Source organism: Podarcis pityusensis (assembly GCF_964106645.2).
Source record: "Podarcis pityusensis genome assembly, chromosome: 7".
NCBI classification, from domain to species: Eukaryota; Metazoa; Chordata; class Lepidosauria; order Squamata; family Lacertidae; genus Podarcis; species Podarcis pityusensis.
The window spans coordinates 86615532-86642993 of NC_138031.1; the positions used below are offsets into that span (position 1 = coordinate 86615532).

Below are 27462 nucleotides of genomic sequence, written 5' to 3' on the forward strand. Positions count from 1 at the left end.
TTTTCTAAATATTATTTCCTCCCATGAAACTAGCTTTTCATCCTTGGCTGGAGGCAGCTCCTGCTGCTGGGAATCCAGCAGGAGTCTGTATCTCTGCCACTACACACTCCACTGCTCCCAGCAAGTAACCAAGACAAAGAGACTCCCCCTCCATCCCTGTGAGCAAAGCCCCTGCGCTGGGACAGGAGAGGCAGGCGGAAATATTGGCACGTAGAGGCGGATGCTCAGGCCCTGTGGAGGAAGATGCCCTTAGGCTGGAGTTTAGGTAAAAGGCTTTTAATGGAGGATGGGATGTGGAAAAAAAAGTACCAGGGAAATGAAATTGTACCCCCCCCCCCACTGCTGAGACACAGAGACACATAACCATATTATGCGGAGGGGCTCACCCCCCCACATCCAGAGCAGGTAGGCAACTGCAGTGAATCTATTCTTTGTCAAGGGAGTACATATTTCTATTTTAACTAGTTTTCCTATTAACTGTCACAGTGACGATTCTTTACAAGTCACCTCTGCAACGTCTACAGCAATTTCACAGACAAAAGGTTATCAAGACATAGCATTGTTGTGCATTACAAAAAGGCCAAGGTTCTACATCCTTAAAAGAACAAAAACATTTTTTAAATCTATTTTTGTCTTTCATAAACAAAGACATGTCTTTTCTCCCCAAGGGCACAAAGTAGGTAAGAGAAAGGGAGACGAGTGAAGATTGCAGTCTGCAGCTCCAGCAGCAATTAGCATGGCTCTAACATCCCCAGCAGCTGCCCAGAGCTCCTGATCAAGGGGAACCAGAGGCATCTAACTCCACCGATCACTTTGTCAAGATCACACAGCAGCAGCTCTAGAACGAGGAATAGGACACAGCCGGTCCCAGTGCCCACCTCCATCAGGGATCCACTGGACCATGCCATTTCTCATCAACACTAACCAAACTCAATTAGTTCAATGTGCAATAATGAGCAGTTTGTAAATGTGTCTAGGCAGGACAAGGGGGCTGTGAGAATCTACAAAGCTGCTACCTAGGGTAAAATCATCCAAAATGTACCAAACTTTTAATGTGCATGAAAGGAGCTACATGGCACTGTAATCTCACTTCCTTTTCTGCTGCTCCTCCTCTCCTCAAATCTTGTAGGATATTTAGTCACAGGCTTCATTTCTCTCTCACATTCAAATGGAGTTTACTCTTTTGGTTTGAACAGGGACAGGTACGTGATTGGAATTAAATGCTCATTTCTATTTGGTGCACAGAAGGAGTTTGAGGCACATTAAAAGGATTTTTTTTTTTTTAGTTTAAAGGGTCAAGTCTCCAAGGACATTTGTATCTCAGCTGGCATAGCTACAGGCTATGTATCATTTCAATGGCATCTTCAATGGGGATTATAATCTGAATTGAAGTGGAAATATCTGAGGCAATGAAGCTGTCAGCAGTCTAAGATTAAGGAATTAAAACAGCAGCAAAGCATGATAGGATTTATTCTACATGTATTTGAAAGAAGACTCAATACACTGCGAGGCTCCATAAAGGTACAGAGAAAGACAAGAACAATGATCCCATCAATATAAAAAAGGCAGGCACTATGAAAATCAGCTACACCAGATGTAAATCGTCCTAAACCCAAAAAGGCAATGAATGAGTCACGGCAGGTTTGCCTGAACTAAATCAAGAAAGCAATGAAAATGACATGGGGCATAAAGAGCAGCTGGAGCAGTGCAGATAACACTTCTCCAACCTGAACCAAGATGGGGAAGGAGCCCCATCCTCCCTAAAAACCCTCACCTGCTTCAATAAAATTCAGCAACATGCTTTCAATACGGCCAGTGAAAAGAAGATACTGGAATTCAACAGAGATTCCCTCCTCAATACCTGCATTAAGCCAAAAGGAGGCCAATTTATTGTTTCAACCTTGAAGCTGGAGATAGTCAATGTGAGTGTCTGTTCAGTTATTTTTCTTCTTAAGACACACACAGAGCCAGCAAGATCATCTACTCCTGCTGAGAGGGTCCAAGTTCTTTGTTCAGATTAGAGCACCACAATCTCCTGCCTTTCCTTATGATCTCCCTATTTTCTATCCCCCCCTCCAACCATCAGCATGGCCCTACTGAAGCCCCAAATTCATTTCTCTCGTGTGTGTATTTTACTGTGAGGGGGAGATCATACCCAAACCCTCCTCTTTTTAGCAATCTATTGGAGATATAAAAAATAAGGGGGACGTTTCAGCTCCATGCTCAGCCATACAAGCTATAATAGACTCCCAAGGTTCCTTAAAGATAACACACACTAGCGCAACCTACAAGGATGACCGTTTATGGAGGGAAGTACAGTTCTGAAAGAAAGCCACTTATAAGATTTTAAACACTTTATTAACAGGAAAAGTGTACTCAGCAGAATGTCTCTCGTGCACAGAAGGCCATACAACATGAAGCAAGCAGAACTCATATAGGGAAAGGGGCAGCTGAAGGCAGGGGCAAGAATTGGGGGCTCCAAAAGAAAGCTCCAACTGCAGGCTCATCACAGGAAATGAAGAGTTAAAAAAATCTTGAAAATGGGTTTATCCCCCAAGGAGCTTGGGGGATGGGGGATGCTAAAGTTCTTTATCAGATATTTAGGTTTACCACCACACAGGCAATTGTGATGTTATCTTTGCAGGCAGGCAGGATACTAGCAACAGCAGGGGGTAGCCAGCCCCACACAGGAAGAGTGTGTGATTCCTTCCCAACTCCTACAGCCAGCTTCTACCAGGACATTTCAGTACAAATTCTCTAATAAAGTCTTCCAAGGGTTTTCAAGCACCTTGAGGGCAGAAACAATATCCATCCAGGTGGAAGTTCATGGCTGATCAGTGGCTCTTCTTGGTAGAGCCAAAACCAGAGAAACCCATCACAGCCGCCATCTCATCGTCTTCCTCAAACGTCAAGTCTTCCTCAGCTCTCCTTTTCTTCTCCCTCTGTTTTTCCTTTTTGTAGGCTTTGGCCTTTTCCTCCTGCAACAAAGGGAAGCTGCCAAATGAGTCAAGCTTGCTTGCGCAACCAAAATCTTAAAGACACGGAAGACACAACTTAGGGAAACAGACAGCAGAGGCGACATTTTCTTCCCTGTCTGCACAGCAAACAATGGATGGAAGAGAAATGTTGGCTCCTCTGGTTGGTCCCAGAGGAGCAGTGGAAAGACAGCAGCCCAAAGACACTCACACGGAAGTGACACGTGAAGAATACAGTGTGTCCAGCAACTGTCAGCAACTGCTATTAAACAAATGCCAAAGGCTTCATCAGAAATTAACAGTAATGAAAATGCAGTTTTGCTTTAAAAGCAATGGACATGGATTCTGTACTGATGCCCCATTCCAACAACTGTGGTGCTGAACGATGGCGACAGACAATGTCAGTATCTGATGGCTGTTGGAACAGCCGAGTGACAGCTGCTCAGTGGAACATAAGCTGTGCTCTGAGTGGCTTTGGGGGGTTTTGGCATCAAAGGGTTTCCACAGCTCTAATCAAAATGTTTCGTTCTGTGAGATCACAAGGCCTGGAACGGCGCCAGACGTGTTGGGGGATGCAGAAGTGTGACTTCAGCGACTGACTCCTTGGCAGCTACTGAGGCTGTTGAAGCTCAAAGGACTCTCCTGTTTGCACAACTCTCTCAAACATGCAGGGGCATCGTGGGGCTCTTTCAGAGCAGCCACTGGCAAACACAGAGAGATCAAACCCATTGGCTTGATTTGTAAAATTAAAAAAAAATGCTGTTGGAATTGTAAAGGAAGCTACTTCTGCGTTTCCCATATGACATGGTAATTTCATTTCCCCAAACTGGTGAGCAATTGGTTTTCCTCACCTACAGCCAAAAATGGGGGGGGGGGGGAGAGAGAGAAAGAGAGAGAGAGAGAGAGAGAGAGAGAGAGAGAGAGAGCGCGCTGGTGTGGCTTATCTAAAGGTTTCACCAAAGCTGTAATGAAACCTTGTACAGGTAAGTCACATATCTTATGCAGGGGTTACATTTTGGGGATAGCGTGTACACACAATCCTACTTTCCAGAGTCAGTGCACCCAACGAGTCTTAAGGGTGTGATAGGAATTTTATGGTCTTAGATATATGGTAATGTTCATAACTGCACATACATAGATCAACACAGGAAGACCAACCTGGAACCATTTTGATTCCTAAACTGACCAAATCCTTTCTCTGCAAGGTTAAACTGGAAAAGCCTCCCCATTGTCTCTTTCCTCACAAATCCTGTCTCAAGGATATGTCTGTTTGAATAAGGTGTGAGCCTGTGACCTGGCCCAGGAAATAAGTATTTTACCACTACAAAAGAATGGCCAGGCTCCTCAGGCAATCCAATCAAGTAACCTGCTAGACAGGAGATAAACAACAACAGGAGAAAAACAATATTAAAATTTCTGTGATGTAGGTGGGATGTATCTGAGGGGTGGTCTTAGGTTACACCCCTTCTGTGATGTATGCATAATGTTTCTGGGGGTGGTCTGGATCTAGAGGATTGGAATTTCAAAAGTCTTTATAAACCCTTGCACAGCATTTTTGTGGGTCCTCCTCCTCTCCTCCGTGTGAGGGAGTACCCTGTTGCAACAGATCAATAAAGATCAAGCTTACTAGCTGCTTTGCTTCTCAATATTCTCTGGTTGGCCTCTGTTATTTTCTCCTACCAATAGGGAACCTATGTAAGGACTCTATATGGGCTCTTGGATACCCCATAAGGGAAAAGGGCATATTTTTTATTTACAACAAGGGCACCCTGCCCTAAGTCCTGGGAGGCTCTTGTGTGATCTCACATGGTCATCCAAGTTCCCATGAGATCTCACAAGAGCCTTCCAGAGCCCAGTAAGGACACCTGGGAGCTTAAATGCTCTTTCCATGCCAAGAAAACCCTGCGCAAAAAGACCTTTTAAGCTCTCCACCTTCTGTGCATTTAATTTGTGTGATTTCAACCAGCTGGCCTTCAACCATGTAAAGCTGAAATCACATATGCTAAACATACATAAGTTGTGAGTTACCTGTAATTCTTCTGTGATTCTCCAGGGAGAAAAGGTGACTGTGCCTACAAAAGACTGACTTGCCTATGAAAGAAGGTCTACAAATCACACATCCATGGAAGGGTCAGCCTCTGTTCTTTGCTGGGATCTATAAAGGGGTCTGTGCATTCTGTGTTAAATATCAACTTTCTATGCAAAAAAAAAGCTGAGTTCCGCAACCTGCATATAATATGCACATAGGCCCTGAGGAGTTAAGTGAAGAAATGGTTTCTTTTGTTTCTGGAAGGGCAAGCTGCAATGGATGGCACTGAAGTCTCTCCCACAACAAGTAAAAATCCCCCACAGACAAAAACGTGTTAAAGAAAAAGGTTCTGCCTGTATCAGAAAGGGCAGGGGGGAGACAGACTATCTCCCCCAGTCTGTCTACCTATCGTGTGAGAGAAATCAGTCTAATCTTTGGCACACTTTGGTTTCTAAAAGGAAAAGTGCTGGAACTGCACAGCTTTCCTAAAAACAGAGAAAGACACACTGGAAATAATCCAAGCCCTCCTGAGGTTGCTGCAGACAGAATGAACGACAACAGGAAAAATCTTGGCTGCCACCTGCAGGTCAGTGTTGCACTGAGGAGACCAAACACGGAGAAATATCTCCCTGGCAGCTTAGCTCCCTGCCTAAGCAACAGGACCAGAGCAATTTTTGGAGTGAGAATAAACTGGTATCAGCACTATGATGGGATCAAAAGCAACCACTATTTCAGAAATACTGGAAAATTAAGAAAATGTATTGCCACACTTTCATTTTTTAGCATGTTAAATGGCTCTTTTTAGCCATCCAAATGTGACAGAAAGCCCCTTAGTTAGGTGTTATTCCTCTCCAGGTATGCTAATTGTTTCAATTTCGGGCAACAGTTCACCTCTTCTCTGAGCTCCTTCATCCTCTCCTCAAAGTCATAATCCTTCTGCTTCTCCTCCATTTTTTTCTTGTTCACCTCAAAGCGTTTTTTCACTTGATCCAGTGTGGAGCGCTCCACTCTCATAGACATGCCCAGATTCCTCTGATCTAGAAAAGGAGGGAACCAACAACACTGTCTCAGAAATCCTGCCAATATTCAGCAGCCAAGCAAAAACCTTTGTCCCGTTTGGGAGCAAAATATTACACTTTTCTGGATACCTAGCTTCATCTCACCCCAGCATCTCTCTTCACAGCCGACCAAACTTCAGACTCTCTTAGGCAACAGAGAAAAAGATTAAGAGCCAAGCTGCATCTTGAAAATCATTTTCATCCTTACATTTCTGTAGCAAAGAACTGTGAAAATGCTGTCTTTGAAACGGGCTGCTTTGCACAGTACAGTACAGCCCTGTTTTTATATGGGCAGGCTATGCTAACTCCGAAGGTTAATTTGAGATATAGGCAATCATGCTCACCAAGCTCTTAATTAATAGTGCATCAGAGTTGAAGGTCTTGATTGACCCAGCAGGGAAGAAGTGGAATAACTATCTTCTGTGCTCTCTCCCTCTTTCTGATTACCTCCATCCCCACCCCAGCTAATATCCAACTATGCATAGCAAATTAGACTTGTGCTGCAAGTGACTGGTGCCTTCTGTAACATTGCAGGATTGCCTCTAAGCCAACTGAGCTTGCAAATACTCTTTTTTCCCTACAGGAAGCAATTCCATGGGGGGGGGGAGTGCACCTGAGTGATCATGTTGACAAATTCCATAAACTGCATGTCTGAAGTGGGATGAGACCAAATTTGCCTGCTGGACTTGTAACTCCTACAAACGGGTAGCTAATGAGTCATACTCTGCTTGCTTCTTGCATCTATATCTGTCAGAGTTTAATTAAGCTAGAATGCACTGCATATATCATCTAGACATGAGGTGCAATCGGTGTGGGCCAGGAGCAGAACCTTTTTGGTTATCTGTCTTTTATTAACTGCCTTGGTTTACATATTGAAGGGAACAGATCAACGTTTCTATTAAAAAGATTATCCTTTAGTCTGTAACTGTAGAGATATCTGGTTAGCACAAACAAGAACTAAGGATTCAAGACCTGTGTTTTTCCTTACTAAAAAATTGGGGCTTTCCAACTTTATCATTCATCACTCCTCTGCATTTATTGGAAGTAATCAAAGAATAAGTGTTATGTTACATATATTTTTTTGTACTGCTTTTTGGCCCAGAGTCCCTTAAAGCAGTGGACACAGTTTTAATACTATAAAAGTATAATAAAAGACAATAAATCTGTCATGTAAGACAGCAGGATCATAGCTGAACTGTGAAGACAGTGAACTGACCAAATATGACGATGATCAAGTAACCTAGGGCTGTTAAGCATAACCTTAATAACCTAGGGCAAGTGGCAGAACCTTGAATAACCTCAAATTTATTTAGAAAAAAATAGAACATAAAATCAGGCATGTAAGAAAATAGAAATAGAAAAATGCAGTAATATAAATGAATACATGGGAAAAGACTAACAGTTGGGACCCAAATACTTGAGAGCTTGCAAGATATATAGCATTCAAAAGCAAACCAAGCTTTTACTTTCCTCCAACTGAATTCATTTAGTCACCTGGAATATATTTATACCTAGGAGGTATACTTAAGGACAATTTGGGGTGAGGAGGTTCTCTCATGTTCATTATGTAAATATATCTGTTTAGAAACACTAGAAGGTAGTTTGAAATTTGAACAATAGCTATTTATAGATAAAATTCAGGAAGGTATGGAAATCTGTACCTGTATCAGGGAATGTCAATTATTATTTATATCTTAATTTAAGGACATCAAAGGTGGATTTACAAGCAAAATCAAAACACATTAGTTTCAAAACTACAATAAAACAATAAAAAATATAAATGTCATCAAGATTCCTGCCACTGCACAACTGTTATCAGTTGGCCATGTAATGGGGAGGAAACAGACCACCTGGAGCAGGCTCTGAAATCCTCTTTGCCTGCCTCCTTTACTCTCCTGTTCCTTCCCACAGGCCAGTTGATGGGAGATGGTCCTCTTGCTGGGGGTGGGGTAAGGGACAGTCTCGCTGGAGCAAGTACCGAGGTTTTTTGTTTGGTTAACAAAACCAAATAAAAAAAGACCTGATAAGACAGCAGTTGTTTCTGCATCTTCAACCACCTCCACAGTGCATTCCCAATGTCCGAACCTTGATTCATGCTTGCATCCAAGCGTCTTGGCAAATAAAGCATAAGCTTTTGTATATATTAATACAAACAAATATTGCATCTCTGTAAGAATTCTGCTGCTGGGATGCAAAAACCAATAGGTCCCTGTGGAGAGATACAGTTAACCTCCACCATGTAGGGTCTGCTATCAAAGCACCACATGGAGTCTGCCTCCATATGCATAGCCATTGTTGCAGAATGGCCCCACACATCAAGAACCCTACACTCTCCACAACACCATTATTAGGGGGATTCAGAAACTTCTAGAGATTCTAGTTTGCTCCAAATAAAGAATGCCACACAGAAGAAGCCACCTTCTGATGGGCGTTCATGTGACTTCCTCTAAGATCAAGGAAGTCATAAAATGAAATAGGGGGAAAGGGGTGGATGAATCAGGGACCTCATCAACACCCCACCTCTAGCCTTCTGAGTGATGGCTTCCACACTTCCAAGGTGTTCTCTAATCTCCAAGGAAACAGCTTTTAAGTTTTATGCCTAGAAAAGTCAGAGATTCCATCTTCTTATTAAACAAATGCTTACAAGAATGAAAGAAGAGCCTTCTGGATCAGGGCAATGGCCCACCTAGCACAGCATCCAGCTCTCACAGGGGCCAGCCAGAGGCCTATGGGAAGCCCACAAGGAGGACCTGAGCACAACGGCACCCTCCCCTCCTGTGGTTTGCAGTAACTAGTATTCAACATACAGCCTCCAACCATGGAGGCAGACCAAATTACACAAAACACATTTCAGCTATGCTGCTTCTTTCCTTGGACCACCAAGTATCAAGGGGGGCAGCCAAGAGAGAAAGGTTCCTATGTTTGGCTTCCCATTTTGATGATGGGGGATGTGTCTTCCTAAGCCCAGAGGAAGTTGGTATGGCAGCAGAGTGGGCGGGGAAAGAGGAGTATGCAACCACTTGTTGAATAAAGAGTTGCAAGGCTGATTCATCCGATAAAACATGAACCATAAATTGTGCTTGAAAAACTAGAGGAAGCTATTGAAGAAGGACCACAGTTCAAGGGCAGAGCCTATGATTTTGCATGTTGAATGTCCCTCCGGCAGCAGAGCAAGGGGAATGCTCTGTGAGGTCTTGAGTGAATGATCTGACTCACTATAAAATGTAAGATTCATCCCAGTGACTCATCTCATAGAAATCCTGCCAACACAGTCCAATCAACTATGCCCTGCAGTGCTCAGATCCTGAGACCATGAAGACATGAATGAAAGTTGCTCAGTTCTAGTCTGAAAGGAGAGACTGCAGCCTTTCCTTCAAATAAACATTGTGAAGACTGCTCCTAGGTGTTCTCACTTACCCATGAAGATGAATAGGATACAAAAGCACCCAAAGGCCTCAGTGGTGAAGGAAAACTGAACCACATCAGTGAGAAGTGAGCCTGTTCCCCCACATGGCCTTGTCAGCCACCATTATCTCAAGCCTCATTATTATTAATATTATTATTATTAAACTGCAATTAGTTTGTCTGTATCTAGTTTCAATCAGAACTGAGAAAGACTTGAGATCATAGGGCCAAGGAGACCTGTACATGGAGTACTAAGAGGAGCACTAATACATCATACCTTCACATCACCTCTCTTGGAGCTACATGTCCATGTTGGGCAAGAGGATGGAACCCTGAAGACAAGTTTCAAAGGAGTAACAAGCATCTGCTCTCCCTCTGGGATCTCCCAATAAAGGAATGAGCAGAATCAAAGGGAACTGGATCTGTGAATGAACACTTGGCAGGTCCCACAGGACCAAAAGCTGCTGAAGGACAATCAGGATAGCTTCCTCTGTTTTCCAAGACAGGTAACATTGTATTTCTTGGCTAATGGGGAAAAAAGGTGCTTTATCCTTACGTTTTTTGCCATTGATATGGTCCAAGAAGTTGATGGAATCTTTAACTACACAGTCACAGACATTACAGTAATACCTGGAAAGAAAGGGGGAAAGGACATCAGTTCTCATATCTAACAGGAGATTTATTTTACGTAAGGCTTCTCAGTTTCTATTTCATATCAAATTAAGGTGAGTACTACATGAGGGCTATCTAGTCAATGTTACTGAACTTTCCGAAATAGGTTGAACACAGGCACAATTTCTCTTCATTAAAATCTCTGTCTTGCCATCTATGGAAATAATCCTACACAAAGCCCCTTGTCCTGCAGTCTGGAACTTGCATGTGCAAGAAAATATAAAAATTTTCTTGCTGAGCCTAAGAGACTGAACTTTGCTACTTGCCATGTACCCAAGGCTTCAGGGGCTTATGGGCTATCTCACAAAGCAAGAGCAGCGCATGAGAATTTGCACAGCAAGTCAGAGCACTTGTCCCACTGCACATTTTCTCCTTCTTGTACTACCATGATATTAAGGTAGATAGGCAGACATGGTGGTATGGAGTGGTATTTTGAGGCCATTCATCCTTAGCAGCAGCTATCACCTATTAGCTCTGCTAAAACGCTCACTCCAAACAGCAGAGGGCAGCACAAATTCCCAATGCACATCACTTTTAAAGTTTCATTTCCCCCCACGTGAAGTTTGGAGGGGTGGGTGTGCCTTTTTAACCTCTTGCTTTACAGACTTGTTCACCAGTGTAAAATCTTGACAGAGGTTAAGGACCAGGCATGTTCCCCTGAGGGTCACTAGTACTTGAAACTAAAATTCTGGTAATCAGGTAATGCCTAAGGGGTGGAGCCCAGTACAAAATAGGTCTACTCATTTGAAGTGTGCAATTCAAAAAATCCAGAGGAAATTCCAACCTCCTTAGCCACAGCAAAATCTGTGCCCTCCATGACCACGTCTGGATTCAGTTTCAATCTGTTGGCCCTCATCCACCTGACCATAGCTCCTAGGCACAGATTTAGAACAGAGATAGAGGCATCTGGATGTTTAGTTGCTGTGTGCTGTATGAACAAGCATTGCAAAGACTCAGGATGACTCACCCTCCCATCTCAGACTGCGGCGTTGTTTTGGTAATAACAATGGTTTTGCCCAGTTTGGATTCCAGGTCCACCTTGTAGTCTCGGTGCCGAAGAAGCTCGCGCTTGACAGGTTGCACTGGTTTGCCTAAAACATAATCAATAAGGTTTTCTTAAAATGCTTCAATTTAAACCGGGTATTCAAAACTGTATTTCAAAATGTAAAACAATACTTTGTTTATACACTGGACAAAATATGCTCCTCAAGAACTTCAACTTAAGTCTTCTCGCTTACTTTTAATTCCCTGCTTCTAAAATCAGATGAACCTGCTCTTAATCTTTCTTTGTTTCATGAACTGCATCAAGAGCATCAGGAAAGGAAAGGGTTATTACAATTTGATTTGGATGGAAGCAGAACACAGAATTAAGTGGTCCGTATTTTTCCTCTGCAATTTTGCATTATGTTCTACAAACTAAGCCAGTGGCTCTTAATGGAAGAAGTCAGTATGTTACAAACCATCTTTCTTTTCTCTCTCTTCCGTGAGTCGTTTCTCTGCAAGCTTCTCATATTCATCTTTGTCCCACTTCCGGCGGAAGTCCAGGTTTTTAGCCTACAAACCAAAGGAAAATGCAGAAATTCAACATTCAATTCAGCAAAGCAAGGAAGTCTTAGTCCTGCAAACCACCAAGGGTAACTACAAACAAGTAGCCCAAGCAATCTGGATGCTGCTCTTTGAGCCAGTCAAAGTTTCTAAGCACTTTTCAAAGGCAGCCCCACATAGAGAGCATTACAGCAATCCAACCAATTGAAAGTGCAATCGAAAGCACTCTTCTTGGGGGTTCAGCCCTATTGAATAAAGTGGGACTTGCTTCTGAGTAAACCTTTGTTTGTTTGTTTGTTTGTTTGTTTGTTTGATCTATATCCCCTCTTCCTTCACAGAGCTAAAGGTGGCAGGCACAGGGTCCCCCTACTGACCACACTCAGACTTGCTTAGCTTCGGCAAGGTAGCTGCATCACATACCTCACACCTGGGACATATATAGGACTGCACAGCGAGTCCCAAAAACAGATTAATTAAAAAAATTATCTTTAAATAGCTGCTTTGCAGATGCAGGGCATGACTTTACTCCTCCACTGACTGAAATATGCTTTACAGCAGATGGAGACAGCTACAAGACCAAGAAGCTGGCACTGCAAATTCCCTGCTAACTATAGCAAAATAAAGGCAGAAGATTTCCAACAAGCAGGCAGAAACTTGAGTAGATATGGGAGGCTGGCACAACCATGAAATGAGTTTGTGAAATGAGGGTGGTATCACCAAGTCATCAGAAAAACAGAGTTATACCTGGAAAGCTTTAAACGATACTACTTGACTTCCACGAGCTTTTTAGTACAAGGGGGAAATGTAAATAAGAGTGGGTCATGATAGGGGTTTATAAAATTAAACATGGTATAATTTGTTCGGATACAGAAATGAAATATCATTTATAAGATTGTTTTACTGACTGTGTGTGCCTGATTAAAAATATTTTGCATCTGTAAATAAAGAATGAAATGACTTTTTAAAAAAATATGCAAAGGGTGCAAAAAAGTCCCCCCCTCCTATGACAGTAGAACTCTTTCTTATACAATGCTAACTTCAGCCAAAAAAAAGTACATTGAGCTTCTGAAAAGCACACAATAATCTGAGTGTGTCCAGGAAGCAGGCTGACACTCAAGGATATAAATCCATGAAATGAAAGTGAGCACCAAGTAAAACACTCTCAATGGAATGGATGACCAATATATTCGGAGCAAGCAAAAGAAGTAGTTCTTCACCCAATATACAGCTAACTTATGGAATTTACTGTACAGTGATGGCCATTAGTTTGGCTGGTTTTAAAAAGACATTAGATAAATTTATGGAGGCTAAATTTATCAATGGAATCACTAGTTTCTGAGGCAACACCTATCAGTTGCTGGGGAACATAAAATTGAGAAAAGTTGTTGCCTTGATGTCCACCTTCAGGGCTTCTCCAAAGCATCTGCTTAACCACCGTTGGAAAAAGGTTGTGGAACCAGATGAACCTTTGATCTGACCCAATAGGACTCCTATGAAGCAGGACAAGGCAGATTTGTAAAACAGGAAGAAGCAGAGTGTGCCTTAAGTTTTTCCCAAGGAAACAAGCATCATATCTTTAAAAAATAAAGAGACTTCCGAATAGAATGGGGCAAGCATTTGGCACAGTGACACCTAGCCACTCAGATGCCATGTTAGGAAATTCTAGGGCAAATTCTCCTCCTGATAAAGAAACACAGATACATAGTACAAGAGAGCAGGGGGACCATTTCACAGATGGGGTGCAAAACTCGGCAACATCCAAAGATCTCCTCTTAGACCCATTTAAGGTTAAAGGTTAAAAAGGCAATTTATTTCAGGAATGTGGGTTATACTTGCTTCCCATCTTTTTAAATCTCGTAACAATTAGCCGCACAGGACATAGAACCACCTGCTTGGCCAGACAGATGTGTTCTTCAAGCATAACCACACGTGGCCTAATATATAGGGGGAATGCCTCCAAGGGCCAGCCCTCCATCTGGTTGAGTCAGCCTCTTAATTCTGCCATTCCTGCACCAAACAGCAAAAAGCAAGGTGTTCTCAAGCAGCAGTTCCTTAATTCTGGAAACCCATTTTTTTCTGGATGTTCCAAACCTGGACCTCTGCTTAAACTACCATTTCGTAGCCAGATGTAATATGGGTAGCTGAGTTGTAGCTTTCAACTTTTAAAAGAAAAGGAGAGGGGAGAAGAGTTTTAGTATTTTTCAAGTTTTTTAATCTGCCTTCAAAAATACTATGACTGTTTTAAATTAATGTTGCCTGCCCAAAGCATTCAGGAGAGGAGAGCTTCAAATTTAAATTATGTTAAGTTTTACATTTTTAAATTGTTACTAAGCCTGAGCCTAAGGGATACTTAGAATGAAAAATCTAAAATAAAATTAGTCAAGCATTTCTACACAAGCATTCTAATTTTGGTGCTTTTTTCTTGTTATTTCTTTCACCCTTTGCAGGATTACAAGATTTGAATTTCAGCCTAAGAGCCTTGAGACCTCTCTCTTTAGCTGTTTTTCCTTTTCTTCTTCGGGGTGCTAGTTCTACTGACAGATGCTTTCTCATTTAGCCCAGCAAGACAGCATCTTCTCTCCTTGCTCTAACATTGCATCCCGACCCTGCAACAACTAAATAAGCACAAAAACAGGTTCCCCTGTATGGTTTTTCATTCTGAGTTTCTCCCTGTTCATGAATAAACCTATGGGGGAGACCATCAAACAAAGTTAAGAGAGAAGAGCTCAGACTGCACAACATCCCTCTGCGTACATCAGCTGTATGCTACAACCTCTGGGTTGAGGGGGTTGCATTAATACGTGACAAAATCCACATAACTTCATTCCTAAGAATAAAGCAAATGTACAGTGGTACCTCGGGTTAAGTACTTGATTTGTTCCGGAGGTCCATTCTTAACCTGAAACTGTTCTTAACCTGAAGCACCACTCTAGCTAATGGGGCCTTCTGCTGCCACCGCACCGCCGGAGCACAATTTCTGTTCTCATCCTGAAGCAAAGTTCTTAACCCGAGGTACTATTTCTGGGTTAGCGGAGTCTGTAACCTGAAGCATATGTAACCTGAGGTACCACTGTACATGAAACAGCCTATGATACCAAGCACCATTCCATAATTCCTCCCCCAAAAAACACCCCAGCATTATTTTACACACAGTAGGCATATCTCTAATTTATTTCATTTGACTCAAAGAATTTCTACACTGAAACACACATAATCAATTTAGAATAAACATCTGAATGGACACCGTGTGTGTGTATTTGTGTGTGTGTGTGTGTGTGTATGTGCGTGTATTATCTTTATCTTGCCTTTTCGAGCCAAGCCTTCACAAGGCAGCTCAACAAATAAGAAATTACATTGAGAACATCATAGTAAAAACATTCCATAAAGCAACAGCCATTTAAAAACAGAAAACTGGCAATTAAAAGAAAGAGCTTGTTGGAATAGAAAGCATTTTAGGGTCCACAAAAAAAGTTTCCAAGAATTAGGGCCACCACAAATAGTGAGGTGAGGTGTAAATATTCTCTGCTAGAAAACTCTCTGGAGAATATTCTCCACAAACTGTAAATTCTAGTTTTACAACCCACATTAAAAAAATCTAGTAAATAATAAGTCAAGCTGTGATACTGCCAATGTAAGTAATGAATAATGAATAATTATTTTTTTGATCCAGTTACAATTACTGGGCATTGTGTCATTCACCATTGGCAGTTCTGAAATGTGAGCTACAGAAAACTTTTTTTTTTTTTAAGTTTTAAAAATGCTATTCATTTAATGTGATGAACATTTGAATTCGTATGTACTCATGTAGTGGACCTGAGTTTTTTTATATTCCTTTTACTTTAAAAGCTACATCTCATTCATACACAACATAATTATAATTCAAACTTGATGATAAATATACAGTTAGAGGCAGGCTTAGTAATTAACGTGAGTCATTCACGCTGAATTTTCAATTTCAAGTTTGGTGCAAAAAAATCAAAGAATGTGAATTCACTGCATTGCCCCATTTAATAAAAGTATCTGTACAGTTTTTGGTTGCCATCTGAACAAGCTTACCCATGAATAAACATGCATATTAACTAATTATGTCATTTTCAATGCATTAAAATGAATATTCTCCTATTTTAAATGAAAAGTCTCTAATATTCTAATTAAACGAGAATATTCTCGAGAATATTCTCCGAAAGATTATTCTCGAGAATTTAGCATCACTAACCACAAATAAGGTTTCATAGAATTAGGGCAATCACTGAAAAGCCTTTCTTCCTGGTATTCCCCAACCTGATATTTCTTAGTTGTGGGCCTGCACATATGGCTTCCATGGCGGATTGTATGGGTCTGGGCAGCTTCATTTGGGTTTATGTTGTGCTTCAAATAACCTGCATGCCTCTCACACTTCACAGGAGCTGGGGCCCAGGGGCCCTGGCCCTAATATAAAAGGAAACCCATGACAGACAAGCAATTAAGATGATAGGCAGGCAATAGGCTATATGTGGATGCTGGTCCATCAAGAGTTGGAGTGCTCCCAACCTTGCCTATTAGGCAGCCACAATCAGGACATTAGGTTGTATCCAACTAAAATTACTCAGAGTAGACAGACCCATTTAAAATAATTGACCTAATTAGACATGACCACTGGGTCTACTCTGAATAAAAGTTAGTTGAATAAAACCCTTGAACTTGGGCCTACTTTACACCAGACCAGTGCTCTGAAAGACCTGCTCCCTGCCTTGCAAGCCTTTTTCCACCTGGCCTGGGAGGGTGGGGCTTGACTGACTCCAGCTACAAAGCTGAGACTGCTGAACAGACTCTTGGGCTAGGATATTGTTCAGAGAGCGTTGTTGGGGGAAGGGCTGTTGTTGCTGTTATTGATATTCATATTTTGTATCTTAGTTTTATATTTTCTTATTATTCATGTAGAAATTGTTCAGTTTGGCAGCGTACTTTTTGATGTTTTATTTATTGTTTATGACTACTTTTGTGATGTTTGTAATTATGTAAGCTGCCTTGACCATGGTTTCAACTATGGAAAGTGGCATACAAATGAAATTATTATAATTATTATAATTATTATTATTAATTTATTTATACCCCACCTATCTGGCTGGACTTCCCCAGCCACTCTGGGTGGCTTCCAAAACAAAATATTAAAATCCAGTAATGCATCAAACATTAAAAGCTTCCCTAAACTGGGCTGCCTTCAGATGTCTTCTAAAAGTCTGGTAGTTGTTGTTCTCTTTGACATCTGGTGGGAGGACGTTCCACAGGGCGAGTGCCACCACCGAGAAGGCCCTCTGCCTGGTTCCCCGTAACTTGGCTTCTCACAGTGAGGGAACCGCCAGATGGCCCTCGGCACTGGACCTCAGTCTCCAGGTAGAACGATGGGAGTGGAGACACTCCTTCAAGGTATACTAGATCGAGGCCTGTTTAGGGCTTTAAAGGTCACCACCAACACTCTGAATTGTGCTCGGAAACATACTGCGAGCCAATGTAGGTCTTTCAAGACCGGTGTTATGTGGTCTCGACGGCTGCTTCCAGTCACCAGTCTAGCTGCCGCATTCTGGATTAGTTGTAGTTTCCGGGTCACCTTCAAAGGTAGCCCCAAATAGAGCACATTGCAGTAGTCCAAGTGAGAGATAACCAGAGCATGCACCACTCTGGTGAGACAGTCTGCGGGCAGATAGGGTCTCAGCCTCAGTGGTGCATACCAGGTGGAGCTGGTAAACAGCTGCCCTGGACACAGAACTGACCTGCACCTCCATGGACAGCTGCAAGTCCAAAATGACCTGGTCCTTCAGGGGCACAGTTACCCCATTCAGGACTAGGGAGTCCTCCACACCTGCCCGCCTCCTGTCCCCCCAAAACAGTACTTCTGTCTTGTCAGGATTCAACCTCAATATGTTAGCCGCCATCCATTATGTATGCGTGTTTGTGGGTGAGAGATAGCAAATGCTCTGTCACGTGGCCTGGATAACTCAGTTGGTTAAAGCGTGGTGCTGATGATGCCAACGTTGCAGGTTTGATCCCTGTATGTGACAGCTGTGTACTCCTGCATTGAAGGGTCAGGCATCCCCAACCTGCGGCCTTCCAGACGTTTTGGCCTACAACTCCCATGATCCCTAGCTAACAGAACTAGTGGTCAGGGATTATGGGAATTGTAGTCCAAAAAAACATCTGGAGGGCCAAAGGTTGGGGATGCCTGGACTATGTGATCCTCAGGGTCATTTCCAACTCTACAAATTCCATGATTTTATGTGTCCTTCTCCTATCTCCTGAAGTAGTTGAATATCATGAGTCCCAATCCTGGCTTGGGATTGGCAGGTTGCAACAGGCAAGAAGGGGAGGAGTTGAGATCAGGAAACAGATGCTAGAGGACCCAGGCAGATTTGGATAGGGAATCAAGACACTGAATGCATATGGTTCTAAGTTTGTCTGATCTCTCGTTTTTGCTTCTTGAGGTGACTGCAGCTGACGAAGCATGCAAAAGATGAGTTGGGCCTTGTTCCCACCACTCTTCAGGATAGGGCTCAAACTTGCATCTCCCACTTTCCAGCCTCATCATCTCAAGCTCCAGGGAGTTTTTCATTCATTGTTAGTTATCTTAGTTCAGAGGTCGGCAACCTTAACCAGAGGATGAGCTGGTCGACTGTCAGTCCGTCTGAGGATGGGCTGGAACGTGTGCACACAAACGCTCTTCCAGGTCGGAGGAGCACCCGTACGCGTACGCTATTTCTGGCGCTCCTCCAACCCATGGGCCTTAGGTTGCCGACCCCTGTCTTAGTTCATACCTCCTTCCTGTCTAACACTGCCTCTCTTTTCTTCGCTTTGTGTTGTGCAGTCAAAAGCATGATGGCTACTAATCTGTGTGGATGATATAAGGAGATAAGGACCCCTATGTGCAGGGATTCCTGGAGATTTACAGTTGCTGTATTTTTCCTGCAGGCAGTGGTTCATGCAGGCACTGTAATGTGTCTGTTTTTGGCTGATTGTATGGGTTGGTGCTGAGGGAAGGGTATAATTGGGACATTTCCTTGTAACTGCACAGATTGGCTCCTTATGATGGGGAGTTAACAGCACAGAGCTCTGTGAATGGTAGGAGTCAGGGATGTTACCATGGACACTGAGAGAGTGACTGGTGCCCCTATAGGCTTTTAGGGTGAGTTGGGTTTCTCCCCGTTCCGCTTTTCTGAGAGGTGCACAGGATCTCAACTAAGTTACACTCACAGCTGGAGGGAATCCGAGAAGGATGCAGTCGCTCCAGCAGCACACCCCACCTCCATGGCGCAGCATGCACATGGCCTGGGGGCCAGCGGGGCATGCTCTGCCACTGCAGAAAGGTCTGCCAGACCCTTGGGAATCGTGAGTCATTTAACAGTGAGGGTAACACTAGAGCATGGACATAGGTGGGATACACTACTGGGTGGTTTCAAATATGTGCATTTTAAAGTCTGTATGGATAAAGCAGTAGGGAGGGAGTGGTCTGCAAACAGTTCTCTCTTTCTAATTATGACTTTGGGGGAAACAGGAAAAGCCTTGACACCCTAACAAGTCATATTCCCCCTTATTAGTCAAATGAATGATCTTACAACAATAAAAACAAGCAACAGAAGCCTCATTTAAAAGAAGTGCAGCACTGGAATCAAATTTTCATGCCACTCTTACCCCTTGCAATTCTTAAAATGGAATCACTGCAAACAACTACAGCTAAGAATTAAGAGAGCCCCAGAGAGAGGTTGAAATCTTGATTCATTTATTCCCAGAGCCTGTTAAGTGGTTTAAACATGTCATGACTAAGATCATTAGCCACTTCTCCAGGTAAAAAGAAGAAAGGAGATTTACAAGGCAGAAATTAACATTAGAGGGGGAGGGTATTTTCCAGATTCAACCTCACTGAAGCAGCACTATCACAAATCAAAGTTGGCCTGTGCCTGGAGAGAAGGCAATTTACTAGCTGCTTCACTTTTCTCCTAGATAATAAAAAGAAGCTGTAGCCTTTTGAAGATCTTTTAGCCATGTCCCTAGGCCAGGCAGAGAGAAATGAATCAAACTCAACTTCAGATCTTGCTGTAATAAGGCATGGCTTGTGATTCCAAAGAAACTTTTCCAGTGTGATCAAACGAGGGGTTTGCTGGAAGCCCCAACATCTTTTAACAAGTGCTTAGCAGCTACAGTGAATCTCTCCCCAAGAGAAGACATAAGCTAAGGAGAAAAAAGGACCTCAGGCTAACGTTCATCACAGGGCACAAAAACACAGGAAATGTTCAGCTGCATAAAACAAGATTCAGTCAAAGCTGCCACCAGAAAAAGGACCTCTAATGTGATACTTTTGTTCTTAACGATTGTACAAATGCATTTCTTCAAACAAAAAAACACATTTGGGTAGCAAAATGTTTGGATAAACAAGAGCGTAGTTAAGGTGAAGCTCTGGAGAAGAAAATAGTTTGCGTCTGCTGTGGCAGGAAACACAAGAATAACCCTACTCGATCACAGCAAAGGTCAATCTAGCCCAGCTTCCTGTTCTCACAGTGGTCGCTGTGCGGCGCATCTCTTTCAAACCTACAGTTGAGGATAGAATTTCAGCCGGAGCTCATCAATCTGATGTCTGAGCTGGACATGTGTATGTCCTTGGCTCCTGGTACAAGTTTCTTAGCTGTACCCACAGGCACACTGCTGTTGAGGGCAAGTCAAACCAGAGTTTACATTGCCTTGCATTGGCAGATTTGTCAGAGAACTCTGTCAATTTGTGAAATTTATAAGCAAACACTCTCTGCTTCTTTACAACTGGATCCCACTTCCAGATCCAGCCCCTGGACCTGTGGGGAAATTGTACCAGAGATATGGTTCCGCTGCCCCTAGTGGGATTACGCCACCCTAAAAAGTACAGATGCCATCCTAGTAGGCAGACCTAGCTTCCTTGGCTTCCTGGCCTGCAATCCCCAAATGGTCAAACTCCTGTCTGCCTATTCCCTTCTTTCTTTCCTACTGTGCTAGTGTGGTGTAATGGCTAGAGTGTTGGACCAGAACCTGAGAGAACAGGGTTCAAATCCCTGATCAGCTACAAAAGTCACTGGGTGACCTTGGGCCAGTGTCTTAGCAGTGTTCGAAACTAACTGGGTGCCAGTTGCATTTCACAACAGGCAACCAGTCTTTTGTGAGGAAGTGGAGATGTCTGGGCATCAAGTCTGGCGACTAACACCTCCATATGGCAGGCTGCTGCTGCTGCCATACCATGCCAGTCAGCTAGCTTGTGGGGCAGCATGGCACTAAAATAAATGTTTCTTTTGGTGCTGCGCTGCTGTGCAGATCAGCTAATCTGTGGGGCACCTAGGCATTCCGTTGTGGTGACATTTGGCTCCTAGCTTTTATATTTCAATTTCTAACACTGTGTCTCAGCCTAACCTACCTCATAGGGTTGCTGTGAGGATAATATGGGGACGAACAGAAGAACCATGAATGACAACTTGAATTCCTTGGAGGAAAGGTGGGACACAAAGGCAGTCATTCAATGGTGCCAAAGGACTCAGACTAGGAATGTAGTGCTCCCAACCTAATGCTTGCCTCCACAACACTATAAGCTACCAGGTCAATTCTCTCTCCCTCAATTTCCCTTCCTTTAAACAGACATCTTCAACAGTTCATAGCCATAGCTGTCAATTTTTCCCTTTTCATGCGAGGAATCCTATTCGGAATAAGGGAATTCCCCTTAAAAAAAAGGAAAACGTTGTCAGCTATGTTCATAGCAGCCCTCAACCAAAGGCTTAATTTCTAAACTCTGAATGAATCCCAGGGCTAACATCCCAAACCTGGAAATTTAGAGGAATGTTTCCACCATTGTTTTCTCACAAACACCTCTAAATACCCATTTGAAAATCATGTACAGTGGTACCTCGGTTTACAAACTTAATCTGTTGCTGAAGTCCGTTCTTAAACCGAGGTGCGCTTTCCCTAATGAGGCCTCCCGCCGCCGGTGCCCTTCCACCCTTCGGCTTCCATTTGTAGACCAAGGTAAAGTTCGCAAACTGGAACACTACTTCCGGTTTTGCAGAGTTCATAAACCAAATAGTTCATTAACAGGGCTGTTTGTAAACCAAGGAACCACTGTATGTAGAATGCAAGGTTTCCAGTTGTCAGAAAAGGTTGGCTGTTGCCAGCATTTTTGTGTTCCCAACATATTTAATGCTTCTATGTTTCCCTGGAAGAGCTTGAGTCCATCAAAGTTGAAGAGGGTAAGAATGATCTCCAATGATCCTTCTTCCACTGATCCCTAATACGGAATTCACCTTTTTCAGCACTGTAACACACTGTGTCAATATTTTCATTGAACTACCCACCTTGATCACAATATCTCTTTCCCGATCAGCCACTACCAGATAAGACATCATTAGTATATATGTGAGATTGATTTTTTGCCCCAATGTGCATCACTTTACACTTGCTTAAATCTAATCACGTTTGCCATTTTGATGCTTGCTCACTGAGCATGAAGAGTTAAATTTGGAGCCCCTTACAATATTTTTTTGGGTTTTACCACCCTGTACAATTTGGTACCATCAGCAACCTCACTCCTAATTCCAGATCACCTATGCACAAGTGAAAACATGGATCTTTATCTCTCTGGTTTCATGTCATGCACACTTAGAGCTCACAGTGGAAGATGATGGAGACAGGGCACTTTGCACAAAACAGCCCGCCCACAGAACACACGTAGAATAGCACACTGCTATTCCTAAATTCCCAAGATGGCCTCTCCTCAGGACCCCAGGCACAAACACCCAACAACTGCAAGTGCCAGGACAGAATCAGGCGGAACAAGGAACGGAGGACAGAAACAATACTGCATAGCTATCATAACTGTCTCTCATGTCTCCCCCAACCCTCCTTGCTATATACAAATACTGTATATTGCTTTAACACTCTTCCTCCAAGAGCAGGGAGCACTGTCTCCCACACACAAGAAAGCTCTCTGCAGACAAAAAGCAGGCATTCCACTCATTCCCACTGCTGGAAGTGACTCCTGGACACATTTGCCTTGTGTGATTACAACCCAGATGCATGGGGAGCACACCAGCAGCAGCAGTGGAGAATCTTAAGCCTGACAGGTCTGCTAATTTGACCCTCAAGGCTGTTTTGGGCTGACACACTCACCTGACATCATATTATGTCAGGCAATAAAAGGTAAAGAAGTAGTTGCAAAGGAGCAACCAGTTTGTGTATGCCTTGGAGTGGCTCCCAATTGTTTTTTTGCAGTCCCAGCTTGCATTCACCACTGTTTAAATTTGGTGCTGAACACAAGCCCTATTGCTTTTTGGGTTGGATCGGTTTCGCCTGGCTCCATAGGATGTCAAGTGATGGACAGCCAGATGTCATGTGTGGCCTCTGGAAGATTGGCCACTATTTGATCTGGCCATCCAACTGAGAGTGGTTCTCAGTTTACAGAATCCCACTGCAACCCCGAAGGTGGTGGAGGCGGCACCATTTGCTCTTCTTTCTCTTCTCCCTCTCACACATTCATCCAGGGACTATGTGCTCCAGCTGCTGACAAAAGTCATGGTTCATTATCTGTGTCTCCCTTGCACTCTCCCAAGAACTATCCCATACCTGTTCTGTGTTGAACAGGAGGGAGGCCCACACCATACCCAGCAGCAGTGGTGTTCCTTGCAGTTAGTCCAATGACTAAGATTGTTAGCCTACTTGCCAGGGCCAGATAGACTATCAGCAAAGTACGATAAGAAATTCAAAGACTATCTGGCACAATCATTAAAAGACGTAATGAATCAGATATTAATCACAGGGAAGGTGCCAGATTCCTGCATAGATGCCTATATCACACTTATCCCAAAACCGGAAACTGACATATTGTTAGTCAAAAATTATAGGCCAATCTCTCTATTAAATAATGATTATAAGTTGTCTGCATAACATATTGGTTACAATACCATCAACTTAATTATATATTCAAGATTGACAAAAAGAAAGATTTCTTTAATGAAACCTCTAAATTTGAAAAGGAGCTGTTAGAAAATAAGACTAAATTACTTTCAGAAATGTATAAATTATTACTAGAATGGCATACGGAAGACAAACAGGTCAAATCAGTAATGATACACTGGGTGAGGGATTTTGGATATAATACAATCAGCAGCATGGGAGAAGTTATGGAACTGGGACTTAAAATTTACAGAGTGCTATACTTTGAAAGAAAATTATATGAAAATGATGTGTCGTTGGTATTTAACTACTCGCAAATTAGCTAAAATGTATAAAGCAAGATCAAACACATGCTAGAAATGTAAGGAAAAAGAGGACACCTTCTATCATATGTGGTGGACTTCTAAAGTAGTAAAAGAATTTTGGGAGATGATATACAATGAATTAAAAAAAATGTTTAAAATAACCTTTTCTAAAAAAACAGAAGCTTTTCTTTTAGGAATTGTAGGTGCCGAAATTCCAAGTGACCAGAAAAGACTTTTTATGTATGTGACTACTGCTGCCTGGACACTACTAGCCCAGAGATGGAAAGAAGGCACAGTCCTTACCAGAGAAGAATCGCAGATTAAACTGATGGACTATGCAGAAATGGCAACACTGACCGGAAGAATCAGGAAGACCAAAATTTCAATAAGGAATGGGGGAAATATATAATTTATCTAAAAAATCATTGTAAACAATTAAAATTATTAGTAGAATTGGTAATGACGCCTGTAGTTAAAAGTTGGACTATGGTTTTATCGGAGATTTAATAGAATTGGACTAACAGAGAAGATGCAGCAGAAAAAGTGAACATAAGGACCCACAAAAGGGGAGGAGGGATGTCCAAGGGAACTTACGGAAATTGTTTTGTTTTGTTTTGCTTGATGATTGTTTGTTAATCTGAACATTTAAATAAATTTATAAAAAGAGATTGTTAGCCTGCTTGTCCCTAGCAGGCTCCTGTACTCTTGCAAGCTCCATGACAGACAGTCTGGCAGGAGGTCAAGTGTTCCTAGCACGGAACTGGTCTACAACCAGGGGCCCTGCTGAGGCAATTGATTTGTAGCATCACGTGTCTTTCTTTCACTGAAGCTGCTCAATAAAGGCTCTGACATTGACAAATGGTGTTTCTCTGTTGTTGGAGAATGCTGAATTCTTTTCCCACCTAGAAAAATCTGGCTTCACCTAGCCTCAAGATGGGACTGTGAGAAGGAGCAGGGAGCTTCATGGGCAGTGGCTCTGCTTCTCTCTAATCACTTAATTTTGCAGGACTGTGAGGGATCAGGTCTCTCAGGGTGCACTAGTGGGCAGAGAGAGATGAGGAGCAGGGGCAATGAGCCCAGCTGGGATTCCACCCAACAAGGTTGATCCACCAGAAGAAAGGTGGAAGATAGATGGGGGGGGTTGCCAAGGGAGTTGGTGGGCCAAAGGGTCTATACAGTGCTCCTCCTAACAGGTTCAGATGTGCCACATTGTGTGGATCACTTCCCACCTTTCCTAGTTTGGGGGTGTACCCGATCTGAACCAGGACCCCAAGAATGTGAAAAATAAGCTATCCTGCTAGTCCAAGGCTCCTCCTCTAGGCTTTGTACTCCTGGTAGTTATGAGTGGGTGTTGGGTTTAGGGACCAGGAGCCAAATGGCCCACGAGTGCAATTCCTGTCTACTGATGTGGCTGCTTAAAAAAACTGCCCTGTGAAGCTTGCTGTGTGGGTTCAAGTTCTGAGAGCCTCACCTCTTCTGGTTCTGACATGTCTTGGGGGGTAGCAGGTGGGGGCAGGCATGTAAAAGGTGAATAGGGTTCTCCAACTTCTCAACCCTGTACCCTATGAAGTGAGTTACTGAAAACAGCTGCTTTCAGTTTGCGTCTTCCCATGGTTTCTTAGCAAAAGTGTTTCCCCCCTAGCTGAGTAGGCACTTCTCCCAAGAGGCCTGTGTGTGTCCTCTGCAGGTATCCTGCTGAGAAGCTATGTAGACACTATGTTTTGTATCCTCTACATCCTTCTTTTGGGGAGTTGTGCTTTAAAACAGCACTTGTGAGCAGCTTATGGCATATGGGGATTTGAACTCCTGTCTGTTGGAATGCCTGCAGACTTGCAGTATCAGGTTCACTGCTGGCTGTGCCACAGGGGCTGAGAATGGGGGTGCCTTAAGTGATGTGTGTATGGTGAGGCATAGTGTCCCCCCAACACTGTGAGCTTCATTGGCTCCTATCGTGTGTCGCTGGAATATGGGCACAGTCCCAAACTGGTGAGAACTGGTGGAATTTCAAAGAGACACTTGGTGCATATCTGATATTTTTACACCATTTTTGTATCTTCTGATTGTGCAAGTTCCTCTCCCGTCCATCCAAACTAAACATGCAATGGATACAGTTTTTCAACCTGCCTAACAGTTGTGTACCTGAAGCCCGAGAGTAATAAAAGTATTTTATTGTTCCGTGAGTGATGTAGTGGCTAGGGTGTTCAAAGCCATAAAACTGACTTGCTGACACTTTGGCCATTCTAGAATGATCCTATCTCATAGGTTTGTTTTGAATATATGCTGCTCTAAGCTTCCTGGGGAAAAGGATGTGATAAAAACGTTAGGTCAGTAAAAATCAAGTTCTCCTGCGGAAATAAGTAAATAAAATATTTAAGTTCCTCTTTGGAAAGAAAGCAACCAAAGGCAGCTTTTGGGTCTACAAATTTCTTGTGCTATTTTGGGGTCTTGGGTGACACCACAAATGAAGGTTGCACCTCTGAATTTTGCAGAAACCATCTCTCTCTTTCTCTTTGTGCATGCCCAAAATATTACCAGCTCCAAAAAGACACCAGCCATGTAATTTCTACATACCCCTTTCATACCCAGCTGGCAGCTCAGTCTCATGCAGAGCTGAGCTACCTAAACTGGATTACTTCAAGGGGCTTAAGTGCAGCTAACTTCCACAGGACCAAGCTGCGAGTCCCTGGGGTCTGTGGCAGTTAAGAGCGCTGCATCCCACGAGACACAGGTGAGCACAGAGGCCTCCGCGGGCACAGCAGCTCCCAGATTTGACCCAGAAGTCCAAAGGCGCAAAGCAGAGCGAGAGCAGGTAGGCGAGCGGCTGCGGGAAAGCGAGAAGCAACCGTGGCCGAGAAGCAGCAAGAGCTGTAAAATGCAGATGTGACTCCCCGCACGCGCCCAGAATGATGTTTGGAATTCTTCCCCTCAGGACTTTGGGGCAGCACCAACCTAAGACGGAGCAAAGGCATGTTTTTGCCTCCTGGCCAGTCCGGAACTTTCACCACAGCCTGTTAAACAGAGACCATCTGCTGCTACGCCCGCAGCTCCGGCTGATCTCGGGAGAGGACGAAACTCGGCTCCGCCTTCCTTTCAGGCTCTTCGTTAGCTTTCCTTGCCGGCACCCGCCAAGACGCAGCTTGCGGGGCGCTTACTCGTGAGTAAACACGGGCAAGCACGTGACAGGCGCTGGGGCGGCCAGGGAGGCGGGACCCTCGTCCGCCCGAACGGGGCCCGAGGGGGGGGTCTCCGGTGTTTCCCCCCCCCCAGGGGAAGCCGGTGGGCGCAGGGTGTGGGGGGGCAGGGGCGGGAGCTGAGGGGGCTTTCCGCGCCTGCCCCCGAAATGCTTAAAGGTTAAAACAAGGAACAGACAGAGCCCTTCCTTCCTCCTCCTTTTCCAAAGTAAGCCCATTACCTACCCCGCTGCCCGACGCCATCTTGCCCAGGAAGCGACCCGGTGAGTCGTAAAGTGTCGCGCGCGCCGCCGTTTCCCCCCCCCCCCGCCTCTCCCGCCACGATCGTAAAGCACCGACAGGAAGCGGCGCCGG

The 27462-nt window shown here is 43.6% G+C and overlaps 1 protein-coding gene across 1 annotated transcript; it reads right to left on the minus strand.

The window, feature by feature from the left end:
* Positions 1-2336: 2336 nt before the first annotated feature.
* ZMAT2 (zinc finger matrin-type 2) lies at positions 2337-27458 on the minus strand. The gene is made up of 6 exons (XM_081015242.1): positions 27334-27458; positions 11600-11693; positions 11107-11230; positions 10024-10097; positions 5896-6041; positions 2337-2978 (listed from the first exon to the last, which is right to left on the minus strand). The coding sequence occupies exons 1-6, from the start codon at positions 27349-27351 to the stop codon at positions 2835-2837; spliced, it is 600 nt and encodes a 199-aa protein (XP_080871368.1). The 5' UTR covers positions 27352-27458; the 3' UTR covers positions 2337-2834.
* Between the last annotated feature and the right edge of the window lie 4 nt (positions 27459-27462).

Coding starts and splice junctions, on each gene's coding strand:
- ZMAT2 (XM_081015242.1), bottom strand. Junction 11,231..11,599: donor AGAGAGAGAAAAGAAAGATG/GTTTGTAACATA, acceptor ATTATGTTTTAG/GCAAACCAGTGCAACCTGTC. Junction 10,098..11,106: donor CCGCAGTCTGAGATGGGAGG/GTGAGTCATCCT, acceptor CTTTCTTTCCAG/GTATTACTGTAATGTCTGTG.